Here is a 26,803-nt window from a genome sequence, read left to right as displayed (position 1 = left end):
CCCTCGAGCTGAGCCGGGCAAACGGGGGTTGGATTCCCCTGGCTGTAGTTGCCTGCTGTTTCTGGGGCCCCCCTTTGTGCTCTGAGCTCCCCTCCTGTCCTTGAGTGGCAGACTCGGAAGTGTGCTGCTGAAGTCCTGGCTCTTCAAACATTCCCAGATGAGGTCCTCAGCCCCGTCTATCCATTGCTCTTATTAGGCCTCCAATTCAATACCCGTCTTCTGATATGTGAACTTGCTCTCAGTTGGATTTCCTGCTTACTGTATATTATATTTACTCTTGTTACGTTCCTTCAGTCCACTGCCCAGTCCCTGTTTGATGTCATTTTCTACCTGCAGTTTTCATGTAAACCAATATGATGTATCTATTAATATTGGTATAGAAAAGCTGTTAAATAAAATAAATGTCCCTGCTGAGGTGTTTTCTTCTTTATTTTAGGGATCAGCTTCTGTAGTGTAGTAGTTTGTTTAAAGAAGACACTGAGGGACAGCCAGGAGAGTTGGCCTGTGGTGCAGGACCGTGGCTTGCTCTGCTGGTCTTTCAGGAGTGAGGAGGAGTGGCTGCTGATGCTCTGGGGGGGGTTTCCCAGGCAGGGAACCTCTTTTGCTCCAGCATGTGTGGGTTTATTTTTAGCTCTGTGCAGGCCTCTGCCTGCCCATGTAGTGCTGAATGGACAGCGGGCCAAGGCGTCCTCTGTTCCTGCTGCGTTTTGCAGTTCTCTGAAGCCTTTTTCCTGTGTGAGACTCCTGTATTTGCTGACCTTCACACTTGTTTTTGAGTGGTCTGCTGGGACCACATGGTGTGGCCTTGCTCACAACGGGGGCACAGCAACAGCAAGAATGTCTGAGAAACTGCATGTGGAGGCCAGTGGGACCGGGTCAGCTCACCTTAACTCCCTTTCATGTGCACTGGCTGTGCTGCAGGGGGGGGGGGGGGATCTACACTAAGAGTCCTAAGACCTGGAGGGCCTCCTGGTCTGTTGGGGGTGGGGGCTAAGATAGGGACATCACCCCCTCCTATTGCCATGGGGAATCGCAGTCGGGGGACTCTCTCCCCTGCGGCACAGGTTTGTGAAGGGAAGGTCTCTGAGCCTAGCGGCCCTGAATGGGTTTCAAAGTGCCTTTCTGGGTTTTCTCTGGAATTTATTTGTCCTTGTGTATGAGGTCAGGCAGCCAAGTGGAGCTCCAAGGAGCCCCCTCTGACTGTCCAAGAGAGCTCGAGTGTCCTTGGGGGCATCCTCTAGGAGACTGGATAGGTATCGCAGGCTGCTTGTCCAGATCAAGACCCTAGGGATCTGGGGACTCTGACAACCTGTTGGGAGGAGTAGGCGGCCTCTCCAGCTACAGACCTGAGGGAGACTGAGGACCAACCTTCAGAGGAGGGTGGCAAGAATGACCTGGACCTCCCAGAAGCAGCTGGAGTGGAGGGTGACAACCCCTAGGAGGTGGTGGTCTTATTTAAGAAAGAGGAGCTCCAGCCACTCATTCCTCAGGTCTTGGAGGAATTAGGGATCAAGCTGACTCAGGAGGGTGTTAACCCCATCCTGGATGGCCTGCAGGGCCCCCCAGTGCCTTTCCCATTCCAAAGAAGACTCAGAAGCTCAGTTTATTTAAAAATATTTCTATACTGCTTTTACAAAGTTTAGTCAAAACGGTGTACAGAGGTGTCAAACTAAAAAAAAAATAAACTCTATTAAAATTTTCAAAAAGCATATAATAAATACAAAAATAAAACCTTAATTATTAAAGATCAATAATAATAAGGTGCCATATGATTAAGGCAGGCTGGAAGGGCCATGGTGAAGCTGTATCCCTAGTTGGAGGAACACTTAGAGTGCCTTAACGCCTAAGGTCATTGCTGCGGTATCAGCTGTGACCAAGAAGACAATCCTGGGGCAGCGGCCCTCAAAGGTGTCCAGGATCACAAGCTAGAGGTCCAATTGAAGTGTTTGAGGGTTTAGCTCTGAACCTCTGGTTGTGTGTACTTGCTTATGCTGGATTCAGGGACTGCAGGAGCAGGTGTCTCCAGGGGTACTGTCCCCCCCCACACAGACAGCCTGTCTGGTGGTAGGGATGGTCTGTGGCAGATGCTTTGTGTGATCTGATGCACAATACAGCTAAGAGTACGCTCTTGGTGGTAGTGGCTCAATGCCTCTTGTGGTTGCATGATTGGTCGGCAGGCGTGTTGTCTAAGACTGTTATGTAACCTTCCCTTCAAGGGCAAGCTGATCTTTAGGGAGGATTAGACCAGCTCATAAAGTCTCTGGGTGAAACAAAGGGCAGACTCCTGGAGGATATGGTCATCGGGAGCTCATTTTCAGGAGACATGGAGTTCTTCCACTGTGGGGCAGAAGTCATCAAATCGTCAGTGGGCCTTTTGGGGCCTCAGCTGGTTCTGCTGGATGTGGCTTTAGTCAGGGATCTGGAGCCAGTAAGCCAGCTCAATGAAACCAGGGGCACCCACTCCTCTGTTTTAGTTGGGGGCATCTTATGATTTTAATATTGGGTCAGGGTCACCTCTGGATACTGGAGGTAATAAGGGATGGTTACAGCTTAGGTGGTGAGTGGGTGAGAACTTTCTGGAGTTGCCCAATGCAGTAGAAACTCTGTGCAGGCTAAGTCTGGAAGCCATCCTCCCGGTTCCCCGGCAGGGAGGTATTCCATCTTTGTGGTACCAAAGGAGGGCATTTTCCGTTCTATCTTGAGTTTGCAGAAGGTGATCTTGAACTTAGTGCCATGATTCCAGATGGAGACCTTGTGTACAGTGATCGTGGTTCTGCAAAGGAGTGTCTGGTGTCCTTGGACCTCTCTGAGGCTTATTTCCATATTCCTATCCAAAAGGAGCATCACAAATTGCTGTGATTCAAGGTGCTGGGCTGGCATTTCCAGTTTCAGGTTCTTTCATTCTCATGTATGTGGTAGCAGCAACCTTGAGACAGGAGGGGATGTTTGTTCACCCCTACCTGGACAACTGACTCATCGAGGTGAAGTTGGATGCGGAGTGTACTTGGGTGTAGTGGGTGAGGCAACTCCTGAGCTCCCTGGGTTGAGCCACTCAATCTCTGGAGTACTTGGGGGCACACTTCAATATCTGGCAGGACAAGGTATTTGTCTGAGGACAGAATGTCGAAATTGTGGGAGCAGGTTTCTCACTTGCTGAATCTTCCAGTCCTGCAGGTCTGGGATTATCTGCAGGGGCTTCGATGTCTGAGCTGGTTCCATCTTCCCATTGCAGAGAGCATTACTGTCTCAGTGGCACCCAATGTCCGATGAGTATTATGTCCCCTTACCACTAAAACAGGAGGCCAAGACCAGCCTGGAGTGGTGGTTTCTGACCAATCTGGGCAAGGGCATGCCTCTGGAAGTCCTAGATTGGGTGGTATTGACCATGGATGCCAGCCTCAAAGGCTGGGGAGCAGTGTGCAGGGCATTGGAGCTGTTTCTGCCCTGGTTCAGATATTGTCAACAAAGTAATGACTGCGGCATATCAGTTGTCAAGGAGGTACAAGAAGCCTTGCTTCGGCTTGGGAGGCTCAGCTGCTGTTTGCATGGGCAGAGTGCCACCTTGAAGCGATCCCACCCTCTCATGTCATGGGAGTGGACAACTTTCAGGAGGATTTTCAAAGCAGACAGCAACTGGACCCCATGAAGTGGGAACTTCCTGGAAGCCTGGAACCACATTTGTGCCAGGGGGGAGTTCTCAGGTGGATTTCATAGCAACCAGGGCAACTCAAAGGCATTCAGGTTCTTCAGTTGTAGGAGAGAAGTTGGCTCGGTGGGCCTAGATGCTCTAGTGTGTCCCTGGCCAACAGGTCTTCTGTATGTTTCCTCCATGGCCACTCATAAGTCGAGTGCTTTGTCACATAAAAACACATCCAGGGACAGTGGTTCTGGTCATGCCAGAGTGGCCACGTCATCTGTGGTTCGTGGACTTGGTGCATCTGGCCGTGGATGGTCCTTTTCGGCTAGCTCACCTTCAGGGGTTACTTCGCCAGGGTCCCATATTTTCAGATCAGGAGGATCAACTTTGTCTTGCAGCTTGGCTTTTCAGGCAGCAGCTGTGTATGAGCATAAGAACATAAGAAAATGCCATACTGGTTCAGACCAAGAGTCCATCAAGCCCAGCATCCTGTTTCCAACAGTGGCCAATCCAGGCCATAAGAACCTGGCAAGTACCCAAAAACTAAGTCTATTCCATGTAACCATTGCTAATGGCAGTGGCTATTCTCTAAGTGAACTTAATAGCAGGTAATGGACTTCTCCTCCAAGAACTTATCCAATCCTTTTTTAAACCCAGCTACACTAACTGCACTAACCACATCCTCTGGCAACAAATTCCAGAGTTTAATTGTGCGTTGAGTGAAAAAGAACTTTCTCCGATTAGTTTTAAATGTGCTACCTGCTAACTTCATGGAGTGCCCCCTAGTCTTTCTACTATCCGAAAGAGTAAATAACCGATTCACATCTACCCGTTCTAGACCTCTCATGATTTTAAACACCTCTATCATATCCCCCCTCAGTCGTCTCTTCTCCAAGCTGAAAAGTCCTAACCTCTTTAGTCTTTCCTCATAGGGGAGCTGTTCCATTCCCCTTATCATTTTGGTAGCCCTGATTTTCTACCCTTCAGGCTAGAAGGCCTTTTACTTCCATAGCTTGTTCCCTGTACGTACCAGGATCAGTCCAGGACACCTGGGTTGTGACTCCGCACCAGTAGATGGAGACAGACTAAAACTTGTGGGCGGAGCCATATATGCCCCTGTGCCAGTCACAGCCCCTCAGTCTTACTCTGTCTCCAGTAGATGGTGCAGGTCCGGTCACAGCTCCTTCCTGACCTGATTCTGGTATTCCGTCGGGGTCGGTTCTTTGTCTTGGTTTTAGGCCAGTTTGGGCTATAGTTGTTTTTATTTGGGAATTGTTGAATTTTGACTTTTTGCATTTTAAATTGTCACTGACGTCCCGTCCGCCCTGCCTCCCAGGGGGGTTGTGAGGTCCTGAGGGGACTACCCCCCCTGGTTGAGGCCGCTGCTAGGGTCGAGGACCCGGCTTTACCAGTAGCAGCGTCAGGGGTGACACCGGGGAGCCCGGTTCACTCACCCCTGCTGGATTAGGGCTCCAGGACTGTGGTCAGTGACAGGGTTTTGTAAAAAAAAAAAAGAAAATGAAGGAAATCAGTTGTTGCTTGTTTTCCGGCTCTTCGTTCCTTCGCGTCGCCGCTCCGGGGGGGGCGCCGCTGGCAGGGGGGAGGTCGGTTCATTATTTGTGAATCGCGTTGCTCGCTGTTTCCCCGCGGTTGCGTCGGCATGTCTCGTGGCTCGTCCTGTCGGGCCTGCGGCTTGGGTCGTTGGCTCCCCGGGGCTTCTCAGGTCCTGTAGGGACCATCCCCGCTGGTGGAGCACTGGCTGGGCTAGGGGTCGAGCCCGGCTCACTCACCCCGGCCGAAACGCTGGACCGCTGCAAGGGACAGTTCCCGGTAATTTAATTAAAAAAAAAAAAGGGGAAGATAGCCGGAGCGGTTTTCGTTTCGGCGCAAGCGCCGGGGTTTCTTTTTCCTCTCGCGCGGTTGATTCGGCGTTTTTTGTTTCTCTCTCCCCCCCCCCCTCCTCCCCTTCTCCCGCCGCATAGGTCGGCCTGATCGACTTGCGGCTCCAGCGCCGCGCGCCTCCCTCGCCCTCAGCTGTCCTCGGGCTGCGACACGGGAGGGGGGGGGCACGGGATCGGCGACCTGGCTTCGGGGGGGGGTGCTGGTTCAGCGGCAGCCTCTCGCTGTTGTGAGGGGACCGTCCGGCGGTCTTTCCCAAGCCGTTGCCGTCTGCTGCGGGACAAGAAAGTAAAAAATAAATAAATAAATAAATAATTTCTGCGCCGCCCGCTCGCGCGCCATTCGCGGGAAAGTCGGCCATTTTGGTGCCGGCGCCAAGCGCGACACCGAGCGCAGCAGGCTCCGGGGATTCCCCTCATTCTCCCCCCCCAACGTCCGGCTCCGCCGTCGGTTCGCCGTCGGGGGCAGTGGGGGGACGGCTGGGGGAGAAACGACGAAACCTGAAGGATCTGTGCCCGGGGTTTTTCTTTTGGCCAGGCATGGGGCCTGCAAGGCCCGCACAGCCCACAGGCGCCCGGATGGCTAGGCGGGGGGGCCTGCGAGGCCGATCCCGCTGCTCTAGACACGTCCTCGGCCGCGGACCGCAGTGGGGCGATTCCTAGCCAAACGTCCGTTCCGGGCCGTACCGCCTAGAGTGGGCACGGACCCTGCCTCTGAGTCTTCGGATCCGGACATTTCCAAGGGGGCCCCCCCCCCTCCTCCGAGGGGGGCTGAGGGAGAGGTCTACGTCTGAATCGTCAGGTCCGGAGATTTCCAAGGCGCCCTTCCCGCCTCCGAGGGGGGCTGTGGGACATGGCGTGCCACTGCAGGGGGCGGCGAGGCAGTAACAGGCTTCGGAAGGGGATGGCTCGAGATTGAAGGAGCTGGCCCCTGATTCCCGCCAGCCTGGAGGAGTTGGGAATCGCCCCGCCGCCTGAGGGCTCTCGGCTGGGCTCCATTCCTCTTCGCCTCTCTGTGACAGCTCTGCTCTATTAAGTGTGGGATTCTCCGGCTTTGAGCCTGAAGGTCGCGAAGACTATGGGTATGCTCTCTCACTTGCTGGAGGACGACTGATTTCCCTGGGGGACAACAGGGTTTTCAGGCTGCCCGAGGGCAGATCCAGGACGCGGTCTTCGTTTTTCGGCCAAGTCCCGCTGTTGTGGTTCCAGGAAGTCGCGCCCTCATAGGTCGTCCGGTCAGTCGTATTGGTCTTCCTCCTGCGGCAGCAGTCTTTTCGGGGGAAGCGAGGGAGCCCCGGGGTCGCCGGGACCAAAGCTTCGCCATGAAAGGTGGTCGGCCCCTCTCTCGCCGCAGCCCCAGCGCCCCGTCCCCACAGCCAGGGCGTGGTTGCTGTCAGTTTTCAGAGATGGGCCGGCGTACCGTCAGACCAGTGGGTCCTCCATGTGCACAGACGCGGCTACCTCACCCGTCCCGGTCAACCTCGGCGGGGACCGTTTCTCTGTTTCCGTCATCGTCCCAAAGACAGCCGGCACGTCCAGATCTCTTCTGGATCTCAAAGGGATAAACCGATGCCTTCGCGTTCCTCACTGGAGGCGGTTCGGTCGGTCATTGCCGTGGTCCGGCCCGGCGGTTTTCTGGCCTCCCTAGAGGTCTCGGATGAGTATCTTCACATAGGCATTCCGCCGTCGTTCCAGCGCTTCCTCAGGTTCGGCGTTCTAGGACGGCATTCCCAGTTTCGTGCGCTCCCGGTTGGTCTTGCGACGGGCCCCGTACATTCACGAAGGTGATGGTCGTGGGGGCGGCATCCTTACCTGGACGATTGGTTGATTTGGGCGACGTCCGAGGATCAGTGTCGGTTGACTGTGGCCAGGGTCCTACAACTGTTGGCAGTCCCTAGGAGGGGTGGTCACCTTCAACAAGAGTCATCGGACACCCACGCTGACCTTGGAATATCTGGGAGCCGTTTTCGCCACGAAGCAGGGCACGGTTCCTGTCACACGAACGGAGATGCTAACGGCGAGCTCAACTAAGGCGCTTATTGTCTCTCCGCTGGCTGCGGGTCTGCGACTACCTTAAGGTCCTGGGTTCTATGGCTTCAACACTAGCGCTGGTTCCCCAGGAGTTCGCGCATCTGCGACCCGTACAGTCGTCCTTCCTATCCCGCTGGATGCCGGTGTCGGAGGAGTTCCACTTCCTGCTTCCACTAGCAGGACACGCAAGCCCCAGCATGCGCTGGTAGCCGGATTCCAGTCGCCTGTTCTTCGGATGTGTCTCTTCTGGTGACCAACTTGGACGGTGGTAACCGCGGCTGCCAGTCTCTCCGGTTGGGGAGCGGTCTGTCTAGGAAGCTCAGTCCAAGGCCTCTGCTCGGGGTCGCCAGCCCAGTGGTCTATCCACAGACTAGAGACCGGAACGGTCCGTCTGGCTCTGCAAGCCTTCCTACCGTTAGTGCGGGGTAAGGCGGTCCGAGTGTTGTCAGGCAACGTGACCACCGTGGCCTACATCAACTGCCGGGGCGGGACAAGGAACCCACAGGTGGCGGAGGAGGCTCAGCGCTTGCTGACCTGGTCAGAGCTACTTCTCTCCAACGTTACAGCCTCTCGATTTGCACGAGTCGACACCGCTCAGGCGGTTTTTTTTTTTCTCAGCAGTCATCGCCTGGGTCCCGGAGAGTGGGAGCTGGTGGACGAAGTGTTTACATGGATCTGATGTCCACGGGGCACAACGCGAAGGCTCCGCGTTTTCAGTCGCCGTCCAGAACGGGAGGCAGAAGGCGTCGCTGCGTTGGTACTCCCCTGGCCGACGGCTGTTCTGCTGTCCGTCTTTTTTCCCGTGGCCGATGTTCGGCGAGATTCTGCGGCGCATGGAGTTGCACCCGGCCAACGTGATCCGGCCGCATCGACCGTGGTGCGCAGACCTCGTCCAGATCGCGGTAATGATACCCTGTCGGCTCCAGGGAAGGGCGGGTCTGCTCCATCAGGGCCCCGTCTGTTTGGCGGATGCGGTTCACTTCCGCCTCGCGGCATGGTTTTTTGCAATGAGGCAGCTGCAGGGAAAAGGTTACTCAGATGCCATGGTAACCACGTTGCTACGATCCAGGCGGCAGTTGACGGTCCCTGGCTTCTGTCCGTGTCTGGGTGTTTTTTTGAGGAATGGTGCGTCCCGCGTGGGGTGTTCCCCACGGCGGCTTCCGTCTTCGACATTCTGGCGTTCCTACAGGCAGGTCTGGCCAAGGGTCTGGCGTGCAGTTCTATGGCTCCAAGTAGTGGCGCTTGGTTGTTTGTGAGGTGCGGTCCAAGTTGTGGCGCTTGGTTGTTTGTGAGGTGCGGTCCGTGGATCACCCCTGGCTCTTCACCCGGATATATCCTGTTTCCTTCGGGGAGCTAAGCACCTTCGTCCTCCAGTGCGTCTATCCTGTCCGGTTTGGAACCTCAATTGGGGCTCTCCGCTTTAGGCGCGGCGCTGTTTTGAGCCCTTGAAACGCGCAGCGACTAAAGATCTCGCGTTCAGGACGGTGTTCTTGGGCGATTGCCTCGGCATGGCGGGTTTTCGGAGTTACGGGCCTTGTCCCGTAGGGCTCCCTTTTTTGCATATTTCCGATTCCGGAATTTTCCTTGCGGACGGTTCCTTCTTTTCGGCCGAACGTGGTGTCGTTTTTCCATGTAATTCAGTTGGTAGAGCTGCCCGCTTTCGCGGTCAGGGAGTCCTCTGCTTCTACGGCGAGGGGTTTCCGGAAGCTTGCCGTGCGGAGTTCCCGCCTTCGTTTTCTGGAGGTCTCTAATCCGTTTCCGGTCACACATCATCTGTTTGTTTGGTTCTCTGGTCCCGAGAACGGGGCCGCAGTGTCCTGCACGACGATCGCCCGTTGGCTCAAGGAGGCCATTGGTCCGGCGTGCTTGGTGCGGGGGAAAACCACTTCTCGTAGGTCTTCGGGCTCACTCCACTCGATCTCAAGCTGAGTCTTGGGCGGAAGCTTGTCCGGTGTCGCCTGAAGGGATTGGCAGGGCGGCTCCCTAGAAGTCATGGCATACCTTCTCGGGCTGTCTGGCGGTCGTTGCATGCCTTCTCAGGCCTTACCAGTTGGATGGCCGAGCTACCGATTCCGGGGGATTTGCGGATTGGGTACTCCGAGCGGGACTCTCTGCTTCCCACCCTCGGTGAGTTTGCTCTGGTACATCCCAGGTGTCCTGGACTGATCCTGGTACGTACAGGGAAAGGAAAATTAGTTTCTTACCTGATAATTTTCGTTCCTGTAGTACCAAGGATCAGTCCAGGATCCCGCCCGCAGTGCTACGCTAAAGTAACGGGGAGTCCGCTCATCGTTGTTTTCCGTAGGCTGACCTCTTGTTTCTTCGCTCTCCCGGTTGGGGAGTCTGGTCCCTGTGGGGGCGTTGGAATTCTTGCCGTTTGCATAACAAGTTTGTAGGGTTAGCTATGGTTGCCTTTTGGTATTTTCTACTTTGACATTACGTATGACTGAGGGGCTGTGACTGGCACAGGGGCATATATGGCTCCGCCCACAAGTTTTAGTCTGTCTCCATCTACTGGTGCGGAGTCACAACCCAGGTGTCCTGGACTGATCCTTGGTACTACAGGAACGAAAATTATCAGGTAAGAAACTAATTTTCCTTTAGTGTGGAAGGTCTTTGAGTCCTGGTGTGGCCAGTATGGGTTAGATCCTCTGGCTTCTATTCCACAGATCTCGTCTTTCTGCAGCATGGACTGTCCAAGGGCTTGGCTTATAGTTTGCTCAGAGTCCAGGTTTCAGCTCTGGGTTGTCTTGGGTGCAGGGCAGGCCTTTGGCATCTCATCCAGATGCCATTAGCTTCCCCAAGGAAGTGAGGCATGTGAAGCCTCTGCTTCAGGTCTGTCCTGACTGGAATCTTAACCTGGTCCTGAGAGTCCTCTGTGAACCTCCCTTGCCTTTGGGTCGCGCCTCCTTGAAGGATCTTACGCTAAAGATGGCTTCTGGTCAGTCTGCTCGGCCAGATGTATTTCAGAGCTTCAGGCTCTTCCTGTCACAACCCTTTCTTACGTTTTTCCACCGACAAATTGTCTGAGTACTGTGCCTTTTTTTTTTTGTCAAAGGGTAGACTCTGCCTCACTGTGAATCAAACAGTGGAGTTGCCAGGTTTTCCAGACTCTGCCTTGAGTGGAGATCTTCACCTTTTGGATCTTTGACATGTGCTCTTGTGGTACTTGAAAGTCACCAATTCTTTCCGAAGGTCAGACCATCTCTTTGTGTTCGGTGGAGCGAAGAAAGGAGAAGGCATCAAAAGCTACTTTGGCCCAATGGCTGAAAGGCTATTTCTGTGGCCTATATTGCTAAAGGTCGTGTGATCCCCGGGCGGCCTCTTGGGCTGAGGGTCACTGGGTGTCACTGCAGGAAACGTGTAGGGCCGCGGTGTGCTTCTCCCTGAATACTTCCACCAGGCATTACCAATTGGATGTGGGGTTTTTGGAAAGTGTTTGGAGAGCGGTCTTTGGGGTTCCTGCCCAGTTTAGGGAGCTTTGGTACCTCCCACGTGTCTGGATTGATCTGGGTATGTTCAGGAAAGGAAAACTGGTTCGTTCCTGTAATACCTGAAATCAGTCAGAGGCCTGCCCTGGTATTGTTACCAAAAGACTGACCTTTCTGGCACTCAGGTGTGTGGTATTGTCTACAGAAAGGAAAACCATTCGGGTAAGTAACTTCTCCAATATTTGATTGTTTAGTTTATCCAGCTAACTTTAGGACTACTCTGTCATAACCAGACTTAGCCTGATAAATTGTCTAACTGAACTCTGCCCCAGAATGCCTCCAACTTATCTGGCTGACTTCATCTGCTTACATTAGCTGGATACGTCAAGCATTTAGAGTAGCAAGAAACTTTTTAAAACTGGAGCTTAGTGGGACTAACTTAATTTTGACCCCACAGTGTGTTAATATATTTTTCTGTCCTGCAGAATGTGAATGTTGTGGAGCAGGAGAAAATTGATCAACTGATGCTGGAGATGGATGGGACAGAGAATAAGTGTAAGCTTTTTTTTTTTTTTTTTTTTAACTGGCGTCACATTCTGTAACAGATGATGGGTTTTGTCTCAGATTCTGGCCTGTGCAGTTGCCTGTGCTGCAGATTCCCAGGAAAGAGGCAGCCAGTGAGGCTTAATGTGTGGCTGTCCTAGGGCTTAGATTCATGCTTGGCTTCATGTTCCTCCTCTGATAAGCTGGTGAAGCACAATCCTGGGATGGATGGTAAGGAAGCCAGTACAGTGCGCTCTTGGTTTTGTTGGCTGAGATTCATTGAGCTACCTTCTTGTATTGTAGCTAAGTTTGGGGCCAATGCCATTCTGGGGGTGTCCCTGGCTGTCTGCAAAGCTGGAGCTGCAGAGAAAGACGTCCCTCTGTACCGTCACATTGCTGAGCTTGCTGGGAATTCGGAGGTCATTTTGCCAGTTCCGGTAGGTGATAATGTAGATCCTCGGCTCTTGCCATTAAACTCCCCTTATTGTCTGCCTGAACTGTAGCTTCTCATATTGACAGCTCTTTGCACTGAGGCCTGTGTCCTAAGGCCTCTGAACTGCATAACTATCTGTACATAAGACTTGCCATACTGGGCCAGACCAAAGGTCCAAGCCTCTTATCCGGTTTCCAACGGCGGCCAGGTCACAAGTGCCTGGCAGATCCTAAGGGGTTGATAGATTCCAAGAACAAGCAGTGGATTTCTGCAAATCTACCTCCAGGAACTTGTCCAAACAGTGTTTTTTTGTTTTTTTTTTAAATGCAGCTACACTAATAGCTTTCATCACATCTGGCATTGAATTCCAGAGCTTCATTATGCATTGAGTAACAAAGTATTTTTAGTTTTAAATGTACAGTTTAACTTCAGTGTGTGCCCTCTAGACGTTTGTATTTCTTGAAAGCAGGGGAGAAACTGTGAATTCCAGTGGTAGTGCTTATCAGCGTGCTTTCAACATCCGATTCTCCCCTCCATCCCTCAGGCATTCAATGTGATCAACGGTGGCTCCCATGCTGGCAACAAGCTGGCCATGCAGGAGTTCATGATCCTGCCTGTCGGGGCCAGTAACTTCAAGGAGGCCATGTGCATCGGGGCAGAAGTGTATCACCACCTGAAGAATGTGATCAAGGAGAAGTACGGCCAGGATGCCACCAATGTGGGGGACGAGGGTGGATTTGCTCCCAACATCCTGGAGAACAAGGAAGGTACACACACAAGGTCCTCCTGAGAGCCACCTTATCCCAACCCCCTTGTCAGTAGGCAGGGAGATTCTGGGTTACTTTCAGCAGTTATCAGGCAGCTTCAGAGGAACCTATGCCTGCAAAGACATTACACGATCAGACTAACAGATCCCTAAAGCAGCACTAATAGATCAAACTGGTATTGCTTCTCAGTTGGTCTAAATGCCAGCTCTCCTGTAACTTCTATATTTTCCCATTTTAAATAAAAGGTGTATTTTAGATTTGATGTTTCCCTGCATCAGCTCCTTGACGTTCCATAGTAGGACACTTTTTTTATTTTATTGCTAAGAGTTTAAACTGACCAGGATTTCTTGCTTGCACTATGGATTCTTGCTAGTTCTGCTGTTCTGGGTGGGGGGTCTCTAACATTGAGCTGGGTGGCTGCAGGGGGTGAGTGTGCTAATATGTAAGCTCTGGAGCTGAAACCTAATATGCAATGAGCCAGAAATGCGACTGGCATCCACTCAGCTGCTGTTCTGTGAAATAAAGCTGAGCTGAGTTCTGCACACAGTCACTCAAAATGAGCTTAGCTTGTTACTTTACACGTGTGGCCTGGCTGACCCTGTCTCTAGCTTTCATCCTTGTGAGCTGAGGGCTTATTCCCTATTTATATAGCTCATAATGATAGTACTTCCTCTGCCTCCGCTGCCAGATTGCAGTGGGTGACTTCATAGCTCAGCCACTGCTAGCAAAAATAACTTCCCTGTGCATACCCAGATCAGCCCAGACATCGCCGCTTAACCCAGTGTGCCACCTGCAGTTCCTCAGTACTTTTGTCTCAGCAGATGGAGGTGCAAAACCTGCACTTCTGTATCTGAGTTATTTGTTGTTTTTTTTTAATTTGTAGCAATAGTTTCTTCCCAGGAGGTTGGCAGGGGTTGTGGACCCTAATTTGCTTTTTGTGCTGTGGAGTGGTGCAAAAAGGTCAGAAGGCATCAAAAGCCATGATTGTGCGTTGGTTGAAGGAGGCTGTTGGATCCACATTTGTCGTGGTCATCCTATCCTGGAGGGGTTAAGGCTCATTCTGCCTGGGCAGAATGTCAGCTGCTGTTGCCATAAGAGATTTGCAGAGCAGCTGCTTGGAAGTTCTTACACATCTTTGCCAGGCTCGGAGGGCTGCCATTCTGTTGAAAGTATACTTCAAGCTTTGGTATATCCCAGAAGTCAGGACTGCTCTGCTATGTACAGGGAAAAGATTTGATTCTTTCCTGTAGCACCACAGTTGAGTCCAGCATCCTGCCTGGTGGGGGAGACTGAGCAGACTCTCCAAATCTAATCTGTTTACTATAATTCTGAACTGCACACCTTACAACTAAAGTTCCAAACTTGGTTATAGTTATCAGTTACAAATTGTCTTTCCTCTGCTAGTTTTGGGGATAATATAGCATTGGTTTATTAGTGTGACTATTTTCTGCTTGGTACTTAGTAATACTGAGGAACTGCAGTTGGCACACTGGGTTATGTGGTGGTGTCAGTAAGTCTCAAACTGGAAAGGAGGCAAAACCCAGGAGTCTGGACTGATCTGTGGTACTACAGGAATGAGAACTTGCAGCTAAGAACCAATTTTCCTTTAAAATGTACAAGGAAGGGTGTGTATGTGTAGCTGGTGTTGCTGAACATGGCAGTGGTAGTTCACACTAGTACTACACGGTCCCTGTTGGTGTTTCCAGTGGAGGTGGCTCATGTGCTGGTCACTTTTTTTTCCTCAGCTCTGGAGTTGCTGAAGACTGCTATTAGCAAGGCTGGCTACACTGGGAAGGTGGTCATTGGGATGGATGTGGCTGCCTCAGAGTTCTACCGTGATGGCAAATATGACCTGGACTTCAAGTCAGCTGATGATCCCAGCCGCTACATCTCCTCAGACAAGTTGGCAGACCTCTACAAGAGCTTTGCCAAGGACTATCCAGGTAGGAACAGGGAGTGTACTGAGTGGCTGAGCAGCCTGTCAGTGACTGGCTTGGAACAGAAGTAAGGGAAAATGTTGGTGGGGGTGACTGAACTGGCATAACTTGCCCTCTTTGTATAGAAATTAAAGGGTGCCTGAAGGTCACGGTACAAAAGTAACTTTGCATCTCTCTCTTCAGTTGTCTCCATTGAAGACCCCTTTGACCAGGATGACTGGGCTGCTTGGTCCAAGTTCACAGGCAGTGCGGAGATCCAGGTGGTGGGGGATGACCTGACTGTGACCAATCCTAAGCGAATCGCGAGAGCTGTGAATGAGAAGGCCTGCAACTGCCTGCTGCTCAAAGTCAACCAGATTGGCACAGTTACAGAGTCCCTGCAGGCGTAAGTGCACACGGATGGCCTGGGGAGGAAGCTAGTGCTGTGCCAGAACCGGAGGGGGTTGTACGTATGTCCTGGGTCTCCTTTACTAGCAAACCTCCTATGGAAGAGGTGTCGGGATCCTGAGAGGAGGCGCAGAATGAAGGCCTCGTGTGTGGCAGTCTGGAGAGAGACCTCAGAGTCCTGAAAGATCTATACAAGCTTGCATTTCTCTAGCACTAATTGAGCTTAATCTCCTTAAGATACAAACCAAGAGGCTGTTGAGAAACGTTAGTTACAGTAAATATATTTAACAAATCCATTGAGCTTGGCTGTCAGTGCCTGTTAGTCTTACTCTGGGGGCAGGGAGTCTGTGCCACTGTTATGCAGGATCTTTTTTTTTTTAATTTACTTTTCCTAGCGTGTAGCAGATGGACTCGGGGCCAATGGCTATAGTGTGCTGATAGCACTTGGAGACGGAGTCAGGTTTCAGTCTGACGTCAGCACTACATACACCCGTGCACGAGGCTCTGATCCTCAGTCTTTTCCATCTCAAAGAGGTTCAGGACTTCACAAACGCTTGCACAGTGTTAGAAAACCAAACTCCAAATTTAAGGAGTAAACAAAGAAAACCTTACCTCCAAAACAAGCCCCGTTCTGCTGCGGTGATACCTACGGGTCCCGCCCCCAGTCTAATGCCTGCGATCCCTCAGAATAAGCCTTGGTCCTGGCGTGGACTTAGCCCCCGGGAGAGGCAGTGGGTGCAGAACAGAGCACGGCAGTGAAGATATCCCCCCCCCCCCAGCCAGAGACCGCCTGGCAGAGGACCGGGAAGTGCCAAAACAAGGTAAAAGAGAGAACTTTTTCTAAGTCTCTGTTCCCTGTACGTACCAGGATCAGTCCAGGCAAGGGTCCTCCCACGTGGAGACCCCCTGGGGGGGCTGCCATCTTATCGTGTGATCACCGGCTCCCCCCCAGGTCACTGCATCGTCTGCACAACCAAGCCATGTGCACAGCAGGCAGCCAGGCACACACAGTACTTGTGCACATAGCGGCGCACGCATCTACGCCATGCGCACAGCGGCACGCTCAGGGGTGCCAAGCGTACAACTAGGCCCACGTGCACAGCCACGTGTGCATCTCTGTTCCTATGTGCATAACATAGGCGCACCCAGAACACATAACCAGGCCTCTAGGCACACTCACCTGTACAGGATACGCGTGCAAATCATGGCACCACCGTCCAAGACAACTAAAGGTCCAGTCCTCTGCCCGGCATGCCACCTGAGCAGCACGGCCCAAGGTGACCTCCGCCCTGTGCCTGCTATGCAAAGAAGCTTGGGGGAGCCGAGACAAGGACTCCGGATCCACCAGCGAGACTACCCCAGACCTCTCTATTCCCAATTCGGCCCCAATACTGCCCAGGCAACTTCACCTATGAGGGACTATGAGCCTCCAAAAAGGGCTTGATGCTGGAAAGCACAAGGTCAGGACTGCCTCAAGAGTCTTAGCAGTGGGAGTAAGCACCAGATGCTGGGCATGGCTCAAAACATCACTTATGCCAGGAAATCCAGGATAGGTTGGCAGATCTTCCATGCACAGGGGACAATCTGTTTGGCCAGAAAATTCAGGAGGCAGTGGCACAACTCAGATCACCATGAGACCTTGCGCCAGCGGTCCACTGTTCCTTCAGACTTTTCATCCAAAGTGCGTCTGAACACGATAGCTCCACGCTGTCGGGCATATCTTCAAGTGTTTTGGTTTGACGGCAACCCTGGAAGTAGTGCCATGGGTGAGGGCACATGCAACCACTTCAATACTTCCTGCTGTCTCAAGACTATTCGATTTGCCTCCACTTACCGATGGAAGTATGCTCTAGGCTCCAGTAGTGGCTGCAGGAAGCTCATCTGGGCAGGGGTGTACCTCTGTCCCCTCCGAACTGGCTAGTCCTCACAACAGATGCAAGCCTCTGGGGCTGGGGAAGCTCACTGTCAGGAACTGAGTGCCCAGGGGCATTGGACAGAGGAAGAGGCCCTCTGGAAGATAAACCACCTGGAAGCCCAGGCAGTCATAAGAACATAAACTTCCATGTTGGGTCAGACCAAGGGTCCATCAAGCCCAGCATACTGTTTCCAACAGAGGCCACAAGAACCTGGCAATTACCCAAACACTAAGAAGATCCCATGCTACTGATGCAATTAATAGCAGTGGCTATTCCCTAAGTAAACTTGATTAATAGCCATTAATGGACTTCTCCTCCAAGAACTTATCCAAACCTTTTTTAAACCCAGCTACACTAACTGCACTAACCACATCCTCTGGCAACAAATTCCAGAGCTTTATTGTGCTTTGAGTGAAAAATAATTTTTTCAGATTAGTCTTAAATGTGCTACTTCATGGAGTGCCCCCTAGTCCTTCTATTATTCAAAAGTGTAAATAACTGAGTCACATCTACTCGTTCAAGACCTCTCATGATTTTAAACACCTCTATCCTATCCCGCCTCAGCCGTCTCTTCTCCAAGCTGAACAGCCCTAACTTCTTCAGCCTTTCCTCATAGGGGAGCTGTTCCATCCCCTTTATCATTGGTATCTACAATTCAGGGTCAAATGATTCATGTAATGTCTGACAGTGCAACAGCGGTAGCCTACATTAAACTGTCAGGGTGGAACCAAAAGCCAGCAAGTGTCACAGGAGATATCCCTCCTTATGGAATGGGTGGAAATATATCTACCAATATGTCTCCTACATTGCAGGAAAAGACAGTCGGCAAACTTTCTAAGCAAGTAGAGTGGGTGTTATTGGCCAAAGCAGCTCGCTGGGATCTGCTGGCCACATCTCACAGTGCAAAGGTTCCCTGATTCTTCAGTCGCAGAAGAGATCAGTTGTCCCTGGGGATAGACGTGCTCGTTCAGACCTGGCTGGACCAGGAGCTGCTTTACAACTTCCCTCCATGGCCCCTCCTGAGCAGGATTATTCACAGAATCGAGCCCCACAGGGGGGATTAGTGCTAGTAGCTCCAGATTGGCCCAGGTGTTTTGTGGCATGCAGATATGTGGGACCAGTCCTTGAGAGGGCTTGCCTGATGAGAGGATATTCAGCAGCAATAATTGCCACCTTACTCCGTGCATGGAAGTTCTCTACTTCCCTAGTGTATCTGCAGGTCTGGAGAGTATTTGAGCCTGGTGCAAGGAACAGTGTTTCCCCTTAGATGGTCAAAATCCCACTAATTCAGGAATAAAGATTTGGCTTTTTAATCCTTGACGGTGAGGTAGCGGTGCGCTCCTGTTTCAGGGGCAAGGTGAACGGATCCTGCCTGTCGGTTCATCTGCACTTCCGGCCACCCCTATGGTGGCCGATTCCCCTGTGGAATCTTAATCTAGTTCTGAAGCTTTTGGCAGGGCCTTCCTCTTGGCTGCTGTGCAGTCTTTTCCTTGAATGCTCGGCACATTGCCAGGAACCATTCCTCCTGATGACTCCAGGAGAGTTGCAGCTTCTTACCGTTGCATCCTTCTTGCCCAGGGTAGTCTGAATCATTTAAATCAATCTATTTTGTTACCATTCCTAGATAAGCACAGGGATGTGGAAGAATACTGCCACATTTGAATGTTAGGCTTTTGGTGCAGTATCTTGAAGTTTCAGAACCAGTCCGAAAGATGGACCACCTGTGTTGTCCTTCACAGTGGAAGGAAGCAGGGTGAACCATAGATCACTGGATGAAGAAGGTGGTCTCGGTCCTATGTGGAGGTAGGACAGCCATTACCTTCTCAGGTTAAAGCTCATTCCACCAGGGCTGAGGCAGTTTCATGAGTGGAATATCTGCCGCGTGGTGCCATGGTCTTCCTTGCACACCTTCTCCAGGTTCTATCGCCTGGACGTTCAGGCTCGGGAGGATGCAGCCTTTGCAAAGGTGGTGGTGGTAACTGGACCACGGGCAGCTTCCCTCCCCGATCGGGAGTAGCTTTTGTACATCCCATCTGACTATCCAGGGAAATGGAGAAATTACCTGAATTTGATTTTCTGTAGTGTAGACAGGTGGACTCTGTATCTCTCCCAAGTCTGCTTAAGAATGGTCTTACATGAAGGAATCGTAATCATGTACTATCTTCTCCTTAAATTGAAGGCACACTCAATTCAAAAATACTCATTTAAAATCTATCACATGAATTTAATACAATAGAAGTACAACAAAATTAGACCTAATACATATGTAGTCAGTTTACACTAACTCATTCATTCCCATCCATGCCTGCTTACAGCAGTACTGTCCAGTATGCATAATAAAAATTACATATGCAATATGTCAGTGCTAAGCTGCAAAACACTCAATGCATATATTCATGAAAAAATACACTTGTTTTAACAATGTAACATTGTATCATTAAAGGGTAAATACAAATATATCACTGAAAGGTAAGTGTAACGTGTAAAAAGACTAAAGGATGCTTGAGGTCTCAATAGCAGCAGAAACTACATCTGATAATCTACAATAAGCACAACGGATCTTTCCCAGTAGTTTTGCCCATGGAATGGAGATGGGTAAGATGTCATAGTCCAGTCCCTAGATCAGGGCATCTATAATCTTACTGGGGTTCAGTGTTTGGTTGAGTAGTTATGGTTATCAGTTTTTAATCAAGTTTTTTCAGTAGTAAGTCCACGGTGGCTTTTGAAGAGAATACTGAATGGCCAAGGTCACTGCAGGGGATGTATCTAGGGTGACGTTAGCTTTGAAACCTGACTCCACCTCCGTCTGCTGGCAGGGGAGCACATAACCCATTGCTCCTGAGTCTGTCTACACTAAGGAAAATGAAATTCAGGTGAGCAATTTCTCCAGAGGGTAGGTGCTACTGTTAAGCCCTCACACAAACTTGGAGCGGCCATGTGTGTGAACAGAACATGCAGCATTGCAAAGTGAGCTGCTAGGATCTTTACTGGTATACACTCTGCCACTGCTGTGCTGTCCTTCTGGCAGCTTGTGGCTCTTGGGGGAAATTGAACTGTGCGGTACTGTAGTCCTGCTGCTGCTGTGTGACCAGGAGACTGAACAGCCCAAGCAAACTGCTTGACCTTTGCTGTGGTAAGTCAGACTGACAGGTTAGTGGGTAGACAAATTGAGGGCATAGGAGGGAATGAGTTGGTGCTTGGAGTGTGGGAGGGTGTCAATTGATAAACATGGGTAGTGCTTTTGGTTGGTTTGATTTTAATTTTGGCAATCCAAAGTATCTGGAGCTGCAGGGGGCTCGGACTTCTGCATTTTGTACCAACAACCACAGCGATATGCAGAGTGCCAGATTAAAACCTCCAAAATCAAGAAGCACTAGTTATGCACAATTATTGTACCAGGAGACTTCTACACCAGAATGTTTTCAGTCTAAGTTGTTCCTCAGAATTCCCTGCAGTGTAAGGCAGCACTGGTGCTGCTCGTACCTCCATGTGGATACTTAGTCCTGTGCTTCTGCTTCAGTGGGACAGGATAACTATTTTTTTTTTTTTTTACTCTGCTTTTTATTTAGCTGTAAGCTGGCACAGACAAATGGCTGGGGTGTGATGGTCAGTCACCGCTCTGGAGAAACAGAGGACACCTTCATTGCTGACCTGGTGGTTGGTCTCTGTACTGGGCAGGTGAGTGCTCAGCTGATATGCTACAGGTTTAGGGGGTTAGAGTGGGGCAGTGTAACCTCTGAATATTTGCCACTTCAGTCTATGGCTTATATCCTATTAAACTGCATCACTGCTTGCAGTACCTGACCCTTAACTCCCCTGAATTGCCCTGTAGCTGCTCAGTCTTCTCCTCTCCTCTTACAGATAAAGACAGGAGCTCCCTGCAGATCTGAGCGTCTTGCTAAATACAACCAGCTGCTGCGGTAAGTGGAGGGGAGCGGGTAGAGTTGGAGACAGCAGTAGCTGCTGCTGTGAGTGAGCCCTGTTCTTTCCAGGTGAATAATCATAGCTGTTTAAAGGTGCAAGGGGTTAGTCTCAGCATCATCTGCAGCTCATGGCCCTGTATAAAAATACTGCAGGCCCCATAGGAGTGAGGGTCCTGACTTCATTGAACAGGCAGCACGGGGTGCATAATCAGGATAGCCTGGATGTTTCTCACTTACCCACTCAGTCATGGACAAGTCTAAATATCACTCTACGGCAGTGTTGTGCATGGGAAGGATCTTGTCCATAGCTTCAGATTGTGCTGGACTGAACCAATGCTGCCTTGCGCCCATGGGCTGGGATAGCATCCATGATCAACTTGTTCATCTGCTCTCTCCTCGTTACAGAATTGAAGAGGAGCTGGGCAGTAAGGCGCGCTTTGCTGGCAGGAACTTCAGGAAACCACTCGTTAACTGAGGTGCCCTCAGAGGATGAGGTCCTGCTGCAGGCACGGCATGCACTCACTTGATCATCGAACGCACATGAGACCCTCACACGGGCAGCAGCTGCTTCTTTCTGCCGTGTGAGCTCCTCCCTCACTCTGCTCTGCTTCCCATGAAGCTACAGCTTCTCTTGCACTGTGATGTCTGTCTGTCTGTAAAAATTGTTTGACTCCCTTTGTGCCTCTGAGCTTAAATGGTCTATCTTTAGTAATGAAGTTGTTATGAGGGTACCTGCTAACGGTTTCAGCAAGAAATAAAATCTGTCCGTGGTAATCCTGCCATGTCTGTGTGGGGGTGACTGGAAGCGTTCAAAGGTGGATGCTATTTGCTTGGTTTATTGGGGAAAGCTGAGACTTGCCATGGGTCTTCCTACTCTGTAATCACAGACAGGGGTAGAAATATTTAGGAAAAAAGTACTAGCTGTAACCTTTTTTGTTTTTTAGCTTCTCCTCTAGCCATTTTTCTCTGTAGGCATGCAGATGGACTCAGGACCAATGGGTCTAGTGTGCTCCTGATAGCTTGAAATCTGACCTCGTCTCCCATCTGCTGACAGCAGCCTACATCTACCTGTGCAGGAAGCTTAGCTCTTCAGTATTTATCTGTCTCCTAAGCAGAAAGGGACACTAAACCCAGTGTTAGGAAGCAGGAAACATCTGGATGGAATTTTCTGAGAGGGGTCAAACAACTCTGCCCATCATTAAAGTGGCTGGTGCCCCTCTGGAATCTCAATCTAGTACTAGACTTCCTAGCAGGAGCTTCCTTCAGTCCTACTCATGGTCTGTCATTGCAGCTCCTGCATTGAAGACTGCATTCCTAGTGGCAATCTGTTCAGCCCGTTGCATCTCCGAACTTCAAGCCCTATCCTGTCGAACAATTCCTCAGGTTCACAGCAGGATCCATACAACTCACACGGTCCCCTCCTTTCTCCTGAAAGTGGTTTCTTAATGTCATCTAAACCAAAGCATATTGCTACCATCTCCAGACAAACATAAGACTCTGAAGACTCATGCAATCTTCGCCATCTAGTCCAATACTTGGAAAGATCGGAATCTGTACAAAAGACCACTTATTTGTCCTTCACAGTAGAAAGAAACAAGGAGAAGCAGTCTCGTGGGCAACCATAGCCTGCTGCATCAAAGATCTAATCAAGGTCTACGGAGAGGCCAGGGAAGCCTCCACTTCTACAAGTCAAGGTCCATTCTACAAGACCCCCAGGCAGTCTCCTGGGCAGAAACCAAGCTGCTGTCCCCTGCTGAGATCTGCAGGGTGGTGACATGGTCCTCCATCCACAACCTTTTCCAGGTTTTACCGCTTGTATGTCCAGGCCAGTGAGGACACAACCTTTGCAAGGGCAGTACTAAGTGGGCCATAGGCAGCCTCCCACCCAGTTCAGGAGCAGCTTTTGTACATCGCATTGGTCCTGAGTCCATCTGCTACACACTAGCAAATGGAGAAATTACTTACCTGATAATTGAGTTTTCCTTAGTGTAGACTGGACTCTGCATCCTGCCCCGTCATCCTCAGGTGACAATCCCAGAGAACAAGACAAGCATGGGTAAGCCAGGTATTACCCCTAGTTCAAGACGCTGAGTGCACTGGTGTTCTCCAATTTGGAAATCAGTTGAACCAGTCCTAGTTAACTTTGATTATTAAAACACATATATATATATCCACAATTGCTGTTGGAGGAGAATACTGAAGAGCTTCCTGCAGGGGTATATGTAGTGCTGATGTCGGATTTCAATCTGACTGTCTCCCATCTGCTATCAGGAGCACATTATACCCATTGGTCCTGAGTCCATCTCTCTACACTAAGGAAAATGAAATTATCAGGTAAGTAATTTCTACATTTCTGCTGCTGACCTCAACTCTTCCCTTTTGACTTAGCACTAGCTCTGGCTGTAGCTAACAAAAACAGATTCCCCAGCATGGGTGCTAGGGCTCAGCCTTTATTCAGAAGAAAATAGGATAAAGCATAAACATTGGCAAGTTAAATGTAAGACATTGATAAGACAGGCTAAGAGAGAATTTGAAAAGAAGTTGGCTGTAGAGGCAAAAACTCACAGTAAAAACTTTTTAAAATATATCCGAAGCAGAAAGCCTGTGAGGGAGTCAGTTGGACCGTTAGATGATCGAGGGGTTAAAGGGGCACTTAGAGAAGATAAGGCCATCGCGGAAAGATTAAATGATTTCTTTGCTTCGGTGTTTACTGAAGAGGATGTTGGGGAGGTACCCGTAATGGAGAAGGTTTTCATGGGTAATGATTCAGATGGACTGAATCAAATCACGGTGAACCTAGAAGATGTGGTCGGCCTGATTGACAAACTGAAGAGTAGTAAATCACCTGGACCGGATGGTATACACCCCAGAGTTCTGAAGGAACTAAAAAATGAAATTTCAGACCTATTAGTAAAAATTTGTAACTTATCATTAAAATCATCCATTGTACCTGAAGACTGGAGGATAGCAAATGTAACCCCAATATTTAAAAAGGGCTCCAGGGGCGATCCGGGAAACTACAGACCGGTTAGCCTGACTTCAGTGCCAGGAAAAATAGTGGAAAGTGTTCTAAACATCAAAATCACAGAACATATAGAAAGACATGGTTTAATGGAACAAAGTCAGCATGGCTTTACCCAGGGCAAGTCTTGCCTCACAAATCTGCTTCACTTTTTTGAAGGAGTTAATAAACAAGTGGATAAAGGTGAACCGGTAGATGTAGTATACTTGGATTTTCAGAAGGCGGTTGACAAAGTTCCTCATGAGAGGCTTCTAGAAAAAGTAAAAAGTCATGGGATAGGTGGCGATGTCCTTTCGTGGATTGCAAACTGATTAAAAGACAGGAAACAGAGAGTAGGATTAAATGGGCAATTTTCTCAGTGGAAGGGAGTGGACAGTGGAGTGCCTCAGGGATCTGTATTGGGACCCTTACTTTTCAATATATTTATAAATGATCTGGAAAGAAATACGACGAGTGAGGTTATCAAATTTGCGGATGATACAAAATTGTTCAGAGTAGTTAAATCACAAGCAGATTGTGATAAATTGCAGGAAGACCTTGTGAGACTGGAAAATTGGGCATCCAAATGGCAGATGAAATTTAATGTGGATAAGTGCAAGGTGATGCATATAGGGAAAAATAACCCATGCTATAATTACACGATGTTGGGTTCCATATTAGGTGCTACAACCCAAGAAAGAGATCTAGGTGTCATAGTGGATAACACATTGAAATCGTTGGCTCAGTGTGCTGCGGCAGTCAAAAAAGCAAACAGAATGTTGGGAATTATTAGGAAGGGAATGGTTAATAAAACGGAAAATGTCATAATGCCTCTGTATCGCTCCATGGTGAGACCGCACCTTGAATACTGTGTACAATTCTGGTCGCCGCATCTCAAAAAAGATATAATTGCGATGGAGAAGGTACAGGGAAGGGCTACCAAAATGATAAGGGGAATGGAACAACTCCCCTATGAGGAAAGACTAAAGAGGTTAGGACTTTTCAGCTTGGAGAAGAGACGACTGAGGGGGGATATGATAGAGGTGTTTAAAATCATGAGAGGTCTAGAACGGGTAGATGTGAATCGGTTATTTACTCTTTCGGATAGTAGAAGGACTAGGGGACACTCCATGAAGTTAGCATGGGGCACATTTAAAACTAATCGGAGAAAGTTCTTTTTTACTCAACGCACAATTAAACTCTGGAATTTGTTGCCAGAGAATGTGGTTCGTGCAGTTAGTATAGCTGTGTTTAAAAAAGGATTGGATAAGTTCTTGGAGGAGAAGTCCATTACCTGCTATTAAGTTCACTTAGAGAATAGCCACTGCCATTAGCAATGGTTACATGGAATAGACTTAGTTTTTGGGTACTTGCCAGGTTCTTATGGCCTGGATTGGCCACTGTTGGAAACAGGATGCTGGGCTTGATGGACCCTTGGTCTGACCCAGTATGGCATTTTCTTATGTTCTTATGTAAGAAAGCTACAGCCTGGATGGTTTTCCCCCTATTGTAGAGGTTCTCTGAGTAGCTAGCCCATGTTTGTGGGGTTAACATGCAGTTGCAGTGGTACTGTAGATAGTGATCATGGGCCCTGCATTACAAAAAATTTCACTGCCTGTTCATAAATATCTCTGGGCGATGCCTGGCTAAAAGACAGGAAACAGAGTAGGATGAAATGGACAATTTTCTCAGTGGAAAAGGGTAAACAGTGGAGTGTCTCAGGGATCTGTACTTGGACCGGTGCTTTTCAATATATTTATAAATGATCTGGAAAGAAATATGACAAGTGAGGTAAGCAAACTTGCAGATACAACATTGTGCAGAGTAGTTAAATCACAAGCAGATTGTGATAAACTGCAGGAAGACCTTGTGAGACTGGAAAACTGGGCATCCACATGGCAGATGAAATTTAATGTGGACAAGTGCAAGGTGATACATATAGGGAAAAATAACTCATGCTGTAGTTACACAATGTTAGGTTCCATATTAGGAGCTACAACCCAAAATAGAGATCTAGGCATCATACTGGATAATACATTGAAATCATTGGCTCAGTGTGCTGCGGCAGTCAAAAAAGCAACAATGTTAGGAATTATTAGGAAGGGACTGACTAATAAAACAGAAAATGTCATAATGCCTCTGTATTGCTCCATGGTGAGACCGCACCTTGAATACTGTGTACAATTCTGGTCGCTGCATCTCAAAAAAGATATAATTGTGATGGAGAAAGTGCAGAGAAGGGCAACCAAGATGATAAAGGGGATGGAACAGCTCCCCTATGAGGAAAGGCTGAAGAGGTTAGGACTGTTCAGCTTGGAGAAGAGACGGCTGAGGGGGGATATGATAGAGGTGTTTAAGATCATGAGAGGTCTTGAATGGGTAAATAGAATCTGTTATTTACGCTTTCAGATAATAGAAGGACTAGGGGGCATTCCATGAAGTTAGCAAGTAGAAAATTAAACTCTGGAATTTGTTACCAGAGGATGTGGTTAGTGCAGTTGGTGTAGCTGGGTTTAAAAAAGGATTTGATAAGTCCATTCCCTGTATGTACCTGGATCAGACCAGACTGCTGGGTTATGCCTCCCTTCCAGCAGGTGCAGTCAGAGAACAAACTGAAAAGGCACCCCCTGATAACCCAGGGTGCCATCTGCGATCCTTCAGTATTTCTCTGACTCCAGCGGGTGGAAGACAGCATAACCTGTGGTCCTGGTCTTACTAAATTAATTCTGATTTATTCAACAGTACTTTCTTTCTATACTTTGTGGACCCTCAGGAGGCACCCTGGGCTCCGTTACCTCGGACGGTCCCTGATGCAGGGACGCTGCCAGATCTGTTGGCTGACCCCGTGCCCCAGGACCCAGGTCAGGATCTGGGCGATGATGTGAATTCTGCCGCTCCC

The 26,803-nt window shown here is 49.7% G+C and overlaps 1 protein-coding gene across 4 annotated transcripts in view; it reads left to right on the top strand.

The window, feature by feature from the left end:
• The window catches only part of ENO1 (enolase 1), a 28,178-nt gene extending 6,496 nt beyond the window's left edge, over positions 1-21,682 (top strand). For all 4 annotated transcript variants that reach the window (XM_029577876.1, XM_029577874.1, XM_029577875.1 and 1 more), the window contains 8 exons: positions 11,483-11,552; positions 11,844-11,977; positions 12,518-12,740; positions 14,486-14,683; positions 14,861-15,062; positions 20,550-20,658; positions 20,842-20,900; positions 21,309-21,682. In XM_029577876.1, the coding sequence (XP_029433736.1) occupies positions 11,483-11,552; positions 11,844-11,977; positions 12,518-12,740; positions 14,486-14,683; positions 14,861-15,062; positions 20,550-20,658; positions 20,842-20,900; positions 21,309-21,378 (1,065 nt within the window). In that variant the 3' untranslated portion in view covers positions 21,379-21,682. The remainder of the gene's footprint in view (positions 1-11,482; positions 11,553-11,843; positions 11,978-12,517; positions 12,741-14,485; positions 14,684-14,860; positions 15,063-20,549; positions 20,659-20,841; positions 20,901-21,308) is intronic.
• Positions 21,683-26,803: the final 5,121 nt, after the last annotated feature.

Source organism: Rhinatrema bivittatum, chromosome 15 (assembly GCF_901001135.1).
Source record: "Rhinatrema bivittatum chromosome 15, aRhiBiv1.1, whole genome shotgun sequence".
Taxonomy (NCBI): domain Eukaryota; kingdom Metazoa; phylum Chordata; class Amphibia; order Gymnophiona; family Rhinatrematidae; genus Rhinatrema; species Rhinatrema bivittatum.
This window is presented reverse-complemented; position numbering and strand designations above follow the sequence as displayed.